The 12,478-nt window shown below is 52.1% G+C and overlaps 1 protein-coding gene across 1 annotated transcript in view; it reads left to right on the forward strand.

The window, feature by feature from the left end:
• The first annotated feature begins 3,425 nt into the window (after positions 1–3,425).
• Positions 3,426–12,478, forward strand: part of KL (klotho) — a 34,204-nt gene continuing 25,151 nt past the window's right edge. Inside the window, exon 1 of the mRNA XM_006879638.1 lies at positions 3,426–4,262. Coding sequence (XP_006879700.1) covers positions 3,426–4,262 — 837 coding nt within the window. The remainder of the gene's footprint in view (positions 4,263–12,478) is intronic.

Raw genomic sequence — 12,478 nt, forward strand, 5'->3', positions numbered from 1 at the left:
CTAGTTTTGCTCCTCTATAGAACCCAAACTAAGGCATTTGCTATCTTGGCACTTAAGCTATAACAGGGCTACACACTTCTGTGTTCCAGCTCACCAGATCTGCTTGAGGTCTCTATAGAATAGGTGTGGGTCATGTGTAATTCAGGTCATAGACAGGATGTCAAATATGGGTTCGTTTGGCCACTTTCCCTTCCTGTGCCCAGGGAAGACATTACCGATCGCAGTGCATTTTCCTAAGCCAGGACAGGGTTTCTGAACTGTCAACCCTCTGTCTCGGCTGCTCTTCACCAACGGTTTAATCACTCCATAAGTACTTGTGGAACACCTACCACGCACAGGCGTGTTCTGGGGCGGAAGACGCTGCCGAGGACAAGCCACAGCTTGTTTTCATGGAATTCACATTTTCCTGTTTTTGTTAGGTGTCAATGAGGCAGTCACAACTCTGAGTGAACCCTTGTGTGAAACACTGTCCAGTCCTCTCTGTCCTCACAGCTGATCCTGTGTCTCCGCCCACCGCTGCAGCCAACTGCCACTCTTCTGGTGGGTCTCTCTTTTCCAAGCATGACGTCCTCCAGGAACAGGCCCCATCTGGTAACATGCGTGCAGTGTGAGAGAAGTCTCACTATCTCCGCTTTTATGGAGAAGCACAGCTGTCCTTCTCCCAAGACAGATTTGTTCATTCTTCTGGTAATTCACGGTCTAGTCAACATTCTTCTCCAACACCAAGTCAAAGGCAGTAATTCTTCTTCAGTCTTTTCTTATTCACTGTCCAGCTTCCACATAATATGTATTTTCTTGTGACTGAAAAGGCAGCAAACACCTTAGTCTTCAAAGTGACATCTTTTTCTTCGGTACTTTAAAGAGGTTCTTGGGCACAGGTTTTCCCATTAAACGCATCATTTCCTGACTGCTACTTTCATGGCGGATCTAAGTCAACTGAAATCTCGGACAACTTTCATTTTCTCCATTGCTTATCAATCTAGTTGTGAGAATTTTTGTTTTATGTTGAAGTTTAGCCCATACTGAAGATTGTAGTCCTTGACGCTCATCTTTGTTCTTCTGTGAATCAGAAATTTATTCTCTGTTATGCTTTAGCTATGAAGGTAAAGTTATTTATACCTCAACTAAAACCATAAATAAAAGCCACCACCATCAAAGTCCTGTCCAGCTCTTGTACATCCTCTTCTGCGTCACTGAGGATGTAAATCTTATAGGAGGAGACGCATCATCAGGCTCTCATTGGTCAGCTGGGGGATTCCAGCTGCCAACAGCCCAGAATTTATTGATGCATCCAAGGAAAGGAAATACATACATTTCCATACTGAATTTTGTCCTCAGCATGACTGTCAACAGCCTAAAGGTGTTAAAGGGGCCATAGTGACACAGTGGTTAAGTACTTAGATGCCGACAGTCCCTATGTTATAACAGCATCTTCCCACGTCCTCCCTGGGATTCCCATTTCCATTAATCCAGCTATCCTTGCCTTCGGAATTTTTTTTCCTCTGGCAAGCGTTGCCCTTTTGCTCTTGTAGGATTGCTTTTCTAGGAAGTGACAACCTCCCTGATAGGCTGTCTACCCATCAGGGTATGTTCTACCTACCTGCCTGGCTGAAGGTGAGTCATGGGCTTAGCTGCAGGTTGACGGGTGACCAATGACCATTGCCTGAGAGGTTCCACTAGTCTCCATCAGACCAGCAAGACGAGTCTTTATGATTTTGAGTTTTGCTCCCAATGTTTTTCCTTGGCTGCACCTCGGTATGGATTTGCCTTGTCTAACAAACCCTTTGGGGTTTGGTGCATCAGAAGGGGCTGGCCAGGAACAGGAATGGGTCACATGGGGTCACCATGCATTGGTTCAACTTTCCTAGGGATTCTGTGCCTGAGTCTCTTTTATTTTCTTATCTTCATGGGGAGATGCTGTTTCCCACTCCACATTTAATAGAGGAAGAACCTTAGGGTTTGAGGATCAACCCACCCAAGGTCACAGAGGTGGAGTCCAGGCCTCAAACTTCTCATGGACATGCGTGACAACCAGACACAAGGTGGTGAGTCCGTTATGGTTCACAGAGGCCCTCCACTTGGTGAGAAAAGATGGCTTTGCCCTCTCCCGTGAAGCCAGCAGTGGCCTTGAACTCCCAGCCTTCCAGTCACCAGTCCAGTGCCTCACCAGGGCTCTCCCACATGCTCTTGTTACTCACGGTCACATCTATCACTGCAAAATGACACTGGATGGCACACCTGTCCCAATCTCTTTCATTGGAGGGGTAGTGGGAGTGCTGGTCCAGGCTTGTCCAGCCCTGGGTCCCTGCTTCCTGTCAAGGTTCTGGTGACTTCATTCAGGAACTCGGCTCCAGCTTACATGTCTCCACAGCTTCCCACAGAGAAATGATGGGCTCACAGGTGGGATTGTTGCTACAACAGACACAACAGAACAAAAAAGGCAAAGGGAGTTTAAGCAGAGGAGATTTGTTACTCAGCTGGTCTATGTCAGGCACGAGCAGTTTCGTTGTGGACTGAAGTTTCCGGGACAGCCACCACATTGACCAACAAACACCAGATTGAAATTGTCCAGACGCAACTAAGACACAGGGAAACCACTGCCCACCGCCTTTCCAGGCTCCAGACTTCACAGAAGCTGACTGCCGCCGCTTCTTCCGCAGAAGGTGGGCTTCAATTGCAGGCTTCTCTGTTAACAGCCAAATGCTTTTACCACTGTGTCACTAAGTTTCCTGTCAAGTCTCTTAGGATGCAGAGTGCCCCGCAGGGCAGAATGGAGCTTCCTGTGGGGTTTCCAGGAGCCGGCTGTGGGATTCGAATTGCAGACGTTCTGCTTAGCTGCTGAGCGCTCCCACTTCGTCTTCCTGGAAGGCTTTCTCCAGTTCGAGGCTGGAGGGAGGCTCTCGGGGGCCCCTTGCAGGGTGTGTCCCACCCACGGCTCTTGGCAAAGGGCCTGCGGGACAGACCCACCCGACTCTTTCTCTGGAACTAGGGTCTCACCGCCCGGCCCACTCTCCCCGGGAGCGCAGCCCCCTTACCGGCTCTGCAGCGCCCATCTTCATCCTGGGCCTCCCTGTGGAGGACGGAGGATGGTTAGCAGGGCTGGCCCGCAGAGACCTCGAGCAGCTGCGCCCGAGGTGTTCAGCCGCTTCCCTCTTCTCCCCTCTCCCGCGGCTGCAGGGCTCATCCATGGGGAGAGGCAGCACCCAGAACGGCGGGACCCCCAAATCGTCCTCTGCTGTGGGCCGGTGCGCGCCTGTTGAAGCCATGCGCGGACTTCGCCCGATGCGCCCCCTCCCGGGTCTGCGCCCCTCTCGGGCCCGCTCGCCTGTGCGCCCCCGCCCGGGTCCCGGGTAATGATTGCCCGCGGGGGCGGGGCGCGTGGATAAAGGACGCGCGCGGGGCTCCAGCGCCCAGCTCCGCGCACCATGCCCGCCCGCGCCCTCCATCCGCGCGCCCCAACGCGCGGCCCCCTGCTGCTGTCGCCACGGTTGCCGCTGCCGCGGCTGCTGCTGCTGCTGGCGGCCCTGAGCCACCGCGTGAGCGCCGAGCCGGGGGACGGCGCGCAGACCTGGGCCCACTTCGCGCGCCCCTCGGCCCCCGAGGCGGCCGGCCTGCTCCACGCCGCCTTCCCCGACGGCTTCCGCTGGGCCGTGGGCAGCGCCGCCTACCAGACCGAAGGCGGCTGGAGGCAGCACGGGAAGGGCCCGTCCATCTGGGACACGTTCACCCACCCGCCCTCGCAGCCCCCGGGCGACCCCTCGCCCGCTCACCCGTCGGGCGCCCCGTCGCCATCCTCACCGGCCAACGGAGATGTGGCCAGCGACAGCTACAACAACGTTTTCCGTGACACGGAGGGGCTGCGCGAGCTTGGGGTCACCCACTACCGCTTCTCCATCTCCTGGGCGCGGGTGCTCCCCAACGGCAGCGCGAGCGCCCCCAACCGCGAGGGGCTACGCTACTACGGACGCGTGCTGGAGCGGCTCCGGGAGCTGGGTGTGCAGCCCGTAGTCACCCTGTACCACTGGGACCTGCCCCAGCGCCTGCAGGACGCCTATGGCGGCTGGGCCAACAGCGCCCTGGCTGACCTCTTCAGGGACTACGCCGAGCTCTGCTTCCGCCACTTCGGCAGCCAGGTTAAGCACTGGATCACCATCGACAATCCCTACGTGGTGGCCTGGCACGGCTACGCAACGGGGCGCCTGGCCCCTGGCATCCGGGGCGGCGCGCGCCTGGGGTACCTGGTGGCGCACAACCTCCTGCTGGTAGGTGGAAGGGGCGCGAAGGGCGCGCGGGCCACGGGGGCTCCCCACCCTCCACCCCCGGGTTCACCCTCCAGGTCAAAGTGGCCCCGGGATTTCCACCTTCGTAGTGCCTGAAGGGTTTGTGCATTCTTTGGAGGGAACTGGGAATAGGAGAGAGAAATCCTGCAACGGGCGCGAGGGAGTGTCCTTGGGAGCGTGGTGTCCATAGAGATCGGATCCCAGATCTCCAGGGAGCAGAGCAAGCACTTCCCGGGGATGTGGAGGAATCCCGAGGTGACCGGGAAGAGACAGCGTGGGGAGCGCCTAGTGAGGCCCATAAGGTCACAGTCCCTGGGGGGTGCCCAGGCATCAAAAGTGACAAGGCTGGCATCACCTGAGCAGTCCTGCCTGCTCTCTCCTTCAGTGGATTTTCCGAAGCTTCCATAGAAACAAACCTATCTTGGAGGGCGGGGCTCGGCTGCCTTTGCTTAAAACGCCCTGAAGTTCTTCGTGCAACACAGCGCCGTTGTGCCCGCACAGCATCCGCCAGCCTGTTATCCACCTCCCAGCTCCCTTCTACAGCCTTAAATACAGCGGATGTGAGAATATGAGTAGATATGAGAATACAGAATGCGTGTGTGTGACACACGGATTGTTGTTCCGCGTGCTCTCTCCAGCTGCCAGGCGTCACACCCCCAGGTGATTAGCCTCATGAGACTCATTTTAGCAATAGGTACTATTGATTTTGACAGCAGGCCGTATTGTATGACCTGACAAAGTTGTCCAGGAAAGACGCCTTCTCTTCCCTTCCTTTCACTAAGAGTTCAAAAGTAGGTCTTGTTTCTTTAAGCCCCCAAACCACAGCTGTGTGGTCAGTTCCCACTCCAGAGGGCAGAGGGCAGCTAGCTGTCTGTCCCTCAGTTTACAAGGCTTCGTCTTTATGGGAGCTGGCAGCCTCAGCCTTCTGCCACCCAGCAGCTGGTGGATTAGAACCGCTGAGCTTTTGGCTTTCTACCCAATGCTGAGCCCACAGTGCCACCAGGGTGTCTTTCCTTGGGTTAGGGGGTTTGTGTATGCGTTTCGGTGACTTATTTTTCTCCAAAAGCTGAGACACCTCTTTCAACAGTTTTTTTATCATCATCAATTGCATTTTAAAAGGCAAGTAGTTTTTTAGGGTCTTTGAGACACTGATGTGTCAAATGCAATAATGGTTACCCATGGTGGACAGTGTTTGGTGGACCTTCTCAATTAAAACAAGTTTGGAAGCAGGAGTGGCATCCACTTCTGAAATGGCTTGCCTCTGGAAACTCTATGAACTTGGAGAAAGAACGAAAGTTATACAAGTGTTCAGGCCTTTTGGTCACTATGAGTCATCTACGATTCGATGGCACTTAACAACAACAACACTAGTTAGGAAACTCACTGCCATTGAATCAATTCTGACTCCTAGTGACTCGTGAGGGCAGACTTACAGGGTTTCCAAGACGCTTCCTTTAAAGTGCTGGAGGTATTCATCTTTCTCTTAAGGAGGCTTAATGGGTTTGAACTTCCTACCTCCTGCTTTGCAGCTGAGTTCATTAACCACTGCACCAAATTGTGGCTCTTGAGGAAGGATTAATGGATTTGAACTCCCCACCTCATGGTTGGCAGCTGAGGTGCAAACCACTCATCAACCACTGCACCATCAAGGTGTGGCTGGGCTGCTGAGGCTGCTTCCTGCCCACAACTTTGGTTTTATGCTGAACCTCGTGGTTATGGCTTCAAGGGGGCTGCTGCATGCTGCCGAGTCACGCATGCTGCGTGACAACCCCGTCATGGTCAGCAGCCACAACCTTAACCACCACACCACCAGGGCTCCTTTAAGCAGTTCATGCGAGGCAGAGTAAGACATTTGAAGGACCTCTGAGACCGTTCTGCAAAGTGACTTGAGATTTAAATGACACGGTCTCAGTTTTCAGAGTGTGCTGAAGAAGTCCTGTGTGCCAACTGGAAGCAGTTGTTTTCCCGGTGACTCCTACGACCATTCCATGCTCAGCATAAGGAGTTTGGATTGCATGAACGGGCCTTTGATATTTTCAATAGTGGGACTGGATAGAGCAAAGGTCAGAGCTACTGTGTATGTAGGGTTGCTGTGAGTCACAGGTGACTCAGATGCACATAAGAACAGAAGCTTGGGAGTGTCATGCCTACTCTCAGCCCTCAAATTAACTTTGCAGGTATAGAATTTAATCCATACCAATTAGTTTTCTGAACACTAACTATCCTTCCCAGAAATGCAGTGGACTTTGTGTTCCTAAGAAATCAGTAACAAGTGGACACTGGATTTTTGCTGATTCTGAAACTAAGGTACTAGTTATTGTAAAATATTAATTTTGCTGTCAAATGTTTTGGGGTTTGAAACTCAGTCGCTATTGTATTTAAAGAAGAAACAAACAGCTGTTCTCTACAAAGGTTGCTTAAATTAACTTGATTGTGAGATATTTTCATCCTATCTTTGATATTCTTTCTGTGTGTGTGTATGTGAGTATGTGTGTGAAAGAGAGGGGGAGGGAGGGAGAGAGAGTGAGAGAGACAGACAGATATTCAGACAGACTAGGGACATTTTGAGGTTATTTGAAAGACAAAGCATCTTGTGAAGTTTGGTATAGGAGGGCTCAGGCTGGTGGAGTCCTGGCTTTGTTATCCCAGGTGGGTGGCCTCAGCTTCTAGGACACTCCTCTTCCTTACAGCTCCCGGTGCTGGTGGAGGGCAAAGCTGCCTCCTTCCTCTGCCCCCACCCTCTCTGGGCTTCCATTGCCTTGCAAATGGGCTAAGGGGATGTGCTGTGGACTGCTGAGCCCTTCTGGACTTCAGTGATTGTGAAGCCACTTGCTGCCCTGAGGTTTAGAAGGAAGGGACACACACACACACACACACACACACACACACACACACACACACTGGTGGGAAATGCCCTACCTACTCAGAAGACAGGGCTCAGTGCTCTGTTGTGGGTTCCTGGTTCCGGGGTGGGCTGGGCATGTATGTGTGTGAGAAAGAAAGTGTGTGTCTGTGTCTGTGTGTAACAGAGTATGTATATGAATGTGAGGAGGGTGTGTGTCTCTGTGTGTGTGGAGCATGGTGAGAATGTTTCTGTGTGTGAGTCCGAGAGAGAGTGAGAGTGTATGTGGGTGTGTGAGAGAAGGCAGGTAGGTGAATGTGTTTGTGTCTGTGTAAGATTGTGTGTATGTGTGAGAGACTGAGAGGGAGGGGGGTGTGTGTAAGGTTGTGAGAAAGAAGATATATATGTGAGAGTACGTGTGTGTGTGTGTGACAGAATGCAAGTGTGTGCGAGTGTGTTTGTGGGTGTAAGAGTCTGTGTATGTGAAGGGGAGGGTGTGAGTATGTGAAAGAAAGGTGGGCAATTTGGCCTTCATGTTTTCTGTGACACTCTCCCTTCTGACTTCCAGCCAAACTGGAGGTCTTACCATTGTTCCTTTGAAGCTTTGTAGTTATTTTTTTAAATAAATATTTTTGGATGCTTGTCAGTCATACCAGATGCTCTATAAGCATCCTTCTTGGGAAGGAAAGATTTTGTTGTTAAAAAGTTTTTCTCGGTTGTTGCTGTTGAGAATGGATACACAGTACTCTAACGAGCACTACAGTCATCTGAGGACATGCAGCATGAGGATGGTCAAGTCAGATCTCTACCGTTGCCACAAAGGGGAACTGGCCCTGTCAACAATAATCGCATTACAGGACCGATTGCTGTAACTTCAGTCAGGGCCCCAGCACCTGCTAATTCCAAAACCAGTCTTTTTTTTTTTTAATCACGCATATACATTGTGTTTCATTCATGCCCATTGTGTTTGTGTGTGTTTGTGTGTGTGTGTGTTTAACTTTTTTTAATTTTATTTTTACATGTACCGTCAAATCAGATCTGATTGGTACAGGAGGAGATTGCCCCCTCCTTCTCCAGCAGAGAACTGCGTACCTCTGGGATTGCAGTGCAGTGTCTTGCCACTAGGCCACCAGAGCTCCCTTCCAACACCAGCTGTTGTTAGGTCCTATGGAGTTGACCACAACCCATAGTGACCCCATGGACAGCAGATCTGTACCCTTCCTGTCCTGTGCCTTCTCATCTGAGGGCCCTACCTTCCATCCTGTTTCTAACTCTACTCCTCTACTGTCCATAGGGTTTTTGAAGGCCTTTTATTGAAGTGTATGACAGTCCTGCTTTCTAGTCTGTCCTAACCGTGAAGCTCTGACGAAGCCTGTCCACCACAGGTGACCCTGCTGGCCTTTGAAACCCCGATGGCACAGCTTTCAGCAGCACAGCTGCCCACAGGTCACTTCTGCGTGGCAGACTGACAGTAAAAGCTGTTGTCACAGCAGATGATAAACAAGAATGCTTATACTGCTCTGCGGGGTCTGAAATCTGTTGCAGTGACCCAGACCTCACAGAACCGTGTTTACGGTTGTGGGCTTCATTAGGGAAGTTAGGTTGTTTTTCAGGGTGACAGCAGTCATGGCCCCTGCACCTAATAATTCCAACACCAGTCTTATAGCTCTATTGTTGTTGAGGGACAGCAGTCCCTCAGTCCAGACAGCTGTTCACAGGAGTTGCAGGCCCTTTGACCTTCAGCCTCACAGCTCAGGTCAATGTCTTAAAGCTCCCTTAGGCCTGACAGTTGTGGTGTGTTTCCACCGTCCTCCAGTGAGTCTGGGCGACGCCTCCGGCTGAGGGTCCATGGGGCAGCAGGCCCGGCTCAGCTCTGACTCCCATCGGTCTCTGGTTCTCTGCTGAGGCTGCCGCTGCTCCTGGGTAGACCCTGGTCTGGTTGACACGGGAATCTCAGGTGCTGAAGGACACGAGTGCACAAGGCTTCCTCTTTCTTGCTCGTGATTTCTACCTTCATGATAAGCTGCTCAATTTAACTTGATTGGAAAGGGAAACCAGACCAATATCAGAATGATTATACACACTCTGCTTTCCCCCCTCTGTGAGCACCCAGCTGTGCTGCAATCCCAAGGGTGTGTGACTTGAACCTACCGGCTGCTCCATGGGAGAAGGGTGAAGAATCTCCTCCCATGAGGTTTATTGCCTCTAACAACCCACAAGAGCTCTGGTGGCCTAGTGGCGAGAAGCTGTGCTGCAATCCTGAAGGCATGCGGTTCGAGGCCACCAGCTGCTCCACGGGAGAAGGATGGGCAACCTCCTCCCAGACAATTGACTGCTTCTGAAAACCCACTGGAGGGTCAGCTATGCCTTGGTTCTGATTCTACAGTACACAGCTAACAACAACAGCACCCAGTATGGAGTCAGCTGTGGGTCGGTTCCAAGTTGATGGTCTGCGGCTCAAAACATATCCCATTTACGCGGTGAAAACATTTTGTACAATCAACCCTGAAAACCACAAGTACATGGATGAACTGAGAGGCTCCCCATGGACAGCTGAGGAGCCTGGAGGATGGTCTTTGAGTGGCTTGACCAGTCCCACCTTTCCCGTATCCTTCCTCCCTTGTTAACAGGCCTTGCTGGCCTCGCTCACTGGTCTGGCCCTCAGTTTCTGTTGCCTGATTGATCTCATGGGGATAAGTATCTAATAGAGGACAATGCTGAGGGCAGGCTTTTTTTTTTTAAACAGTTAAGCTGACCTATTGTCTGGTTAAAGGAGCCCTGGTGGTGCCGTGCTTTAAGTACTGGGGCTGCTAAATGAAGGGGCTTATGGTTCAAACCCCAAGAGAAAAGGAGGAGGTTGTGTGTGTGTGTGTGTCATGTATTGAACCGTGTCCCCAGAATACATGGGTGTAATGATAGATGTGGAGGCTACGGAATGACGCCCCCGAATCGGGTACATGAGATAGCTGGAGGAGGGCGGGGGTGGGAGGTCACAGCCCACCCCAGCCTGATCCCATGGAGGAGTGTTCTAGAAGGTGGTGTATGGCACGTTCCTCTCCCTAGGAATAAAAGGGAAGGGAAAGTGGGCTGAGATGGGACCTCAGCAGCACTGGAGAACCCCCAGGTGTGGGCTGTGTCCTGACCCTGGTCCCTGCTACCCCTCAGAGGGCCAGCACATGTGGACTGCTCCAGGGAATGCTAGCTGTGCAGATGTTGAAGTGAGCCAGGACCTTCCTCTGCAGCTGACGGTGGGGGGCTTCCTCTGGAGCCAGTACCCTGAACCTGGACTTCTAACCGCCTGAACACTGACAGAATAACTGTCTGTTGTTTAGAACCACCCAGTTGATGGTAGCTCTTAGAGCAGCATTGGAGAGCTGAGACCCTGAAGGAAACTGCTTTTTCAGGTCACTCAATCTTCTAACTCACCCTTCACCTCCAAAACCAGAAACACAAACCAGCTCACACCTACTGCTGTTCCTGATCCACAGAGGCCTGTGGGGTGGGCAGGTCACCCCTCGGGGTTTCCCAGTGTATTGTCCTGATGGGAGCAGATGGCTCACCTTTCTCCCATGGAGTGGCTGGAACCACTGACCTTTCAGTGTCCACTGTGCCACCCGCCACCTTCACTCCTGCTGGAACCCCTGGACAGGAGGTAATGCTCTGGATTTAGAAGCCACTTGATGCTGAATGACAAGATCAGGTTTGTGCATGTTTGAAGCCCTGGTAGTACAGTGGTTACAGTGTCCAGCTGCTGACCAAGAGGCCACGGTTTGAACACACCAGCTGCTCTAAGAGTGAAAGCTGTGGGGGTGTGCTTCTCCAAAGCTGTGGGGTGTGCTTCTATAAAGCCGTTGGGGGTGTGCTTCTCTAAAGCTGTGTGGTGTGCTTCTCCAAAGCTGTGGGAGTGTGCTTCTCCAAAGCTGTGGGAGTGTGCTTCTGCAAAGATGGAGGCCTTGGAAACCCTGGGGGCCAGTTTTGCTCTGTCCTATACAGTCACTAGAAGTTGGTATCAACTCAACAAGAGTGGGTTTTGGTTTTACACTTCATACTAAGGAGCACTTATGGGCTAAGTGCTTGACTGCCATCTGAAAGGTCAGGTGTTCAAATCCACCTGCTGGCTCTGAGAAAGCCCTGGGCTCTGTTCCTGTAGAGATACAGCCTAGAAAGCCCTGTGCAACAGCGTTCCTCTGTCACCAGAATTTGACATTGATTTTTCTGATGCCCATCAGCAACAAACACACTTTATCGTTTACTGTTACAATTTATTGTTGCGATCATTGTCTCTCTTCTTGCCTGAGTGAGTCCTGTGAGGCTGAGATTTTAGTCAGGTTTGCTCACTTGTGCACTCCGTGGCTCGCTTGTGCTCACTGTGGCTCGCTTGTGATCACCGTGGTCCACTCGTGCACACTGTGGATGTATTGCTGGTTAGCTTTTAGATTTCTAGGGGATAAAGACAGCCTTCTGGGAGAGGTGGAGGGTCAGCAGGAGAGAGGAAGGCCCCCACTGGGCTGGGTCTCCACAATGACCAGAGCAGAAGGTAAGTCGCCTTGGATCCGGCCTCCTCCCCATCTCTCCTGCTCTCATCTAGACAAACATCTGCCTTGTGGTCCCTTCACAGTTTGGGGTTTGGGGTTTACTTGTCTTTGAGGTTTTTCCACCCAAGGAATTTTGCTGCTTTTAGAAACACAGACATATAGTAACCAGCAACTGAAACTTGTGTGTCTCCAGTGAGCAGTTGTGATTAATGGATCAGGTGAATTCTGCGGACCAGCCGGAATGTTTTGTTTCACCTCACAGAGTCCACAGGTGGGGGGATTTGTGGCGCAGCATGATTTAGTATTAAGTGAAATATGTTATTTGACTAATGCTGATTAGTCCTGGACAGATCAGTTAATGAGGCAGGAAGCTTAAGCTCCGGTTTATTGACGTGTGATACAGCCATTTGTGCTTCGCTTGAAGGAAGTTTGGTTCGAAAGCACGCAAAGAAACCCATTTATGTAACCTGTCTGGACAAAACATTGTTGAGTAACAAAACACCACAACCCAAGCTGATTTTGACATCCATGTCGGCCCTTCGCTCTGAGAGAGGCCCCTGCGGTACGGATGCTGATACCCCTGCGAGGCTGGACGTTCAAACTGCCCAGGGGTGCCTCAGAGGAGGGGGCCTTCCAGCCAGGGGCCTCAGAGGAGGGGGCCTGCCTAGCAAGGGGCCTCAGAGGAGAGGGCCTGCCTAGCAAGGGGCCTCAGAGGAGGGGGCCTGTCTAACAAGGGGCCTCAGAGGAGGGGGCCTGCCTAGCAAGGGGCCTCAGAGGAGGGGGCCTGCCTAGCAAGGGGCCTCAGAGGAGGGGGCCTGCCT

This window comes from Elephantulus edwardii, unplaced genomic scaffold, assembly GCF_000299155.1.
Source record: "Elephantulus edwardii isolate Elephantulus edwardi_28Jun2011 unplaced genomic scaffold, EleEdw1.0 scaffold00004, whole genome shotgun sequence".
Lineage (NCBI taxonomy): Eukaryota > Metazoa > Chordata > Mammalia > Macroscelidea > Macroscelididae > Elephantulus > Elephantulus edwardii.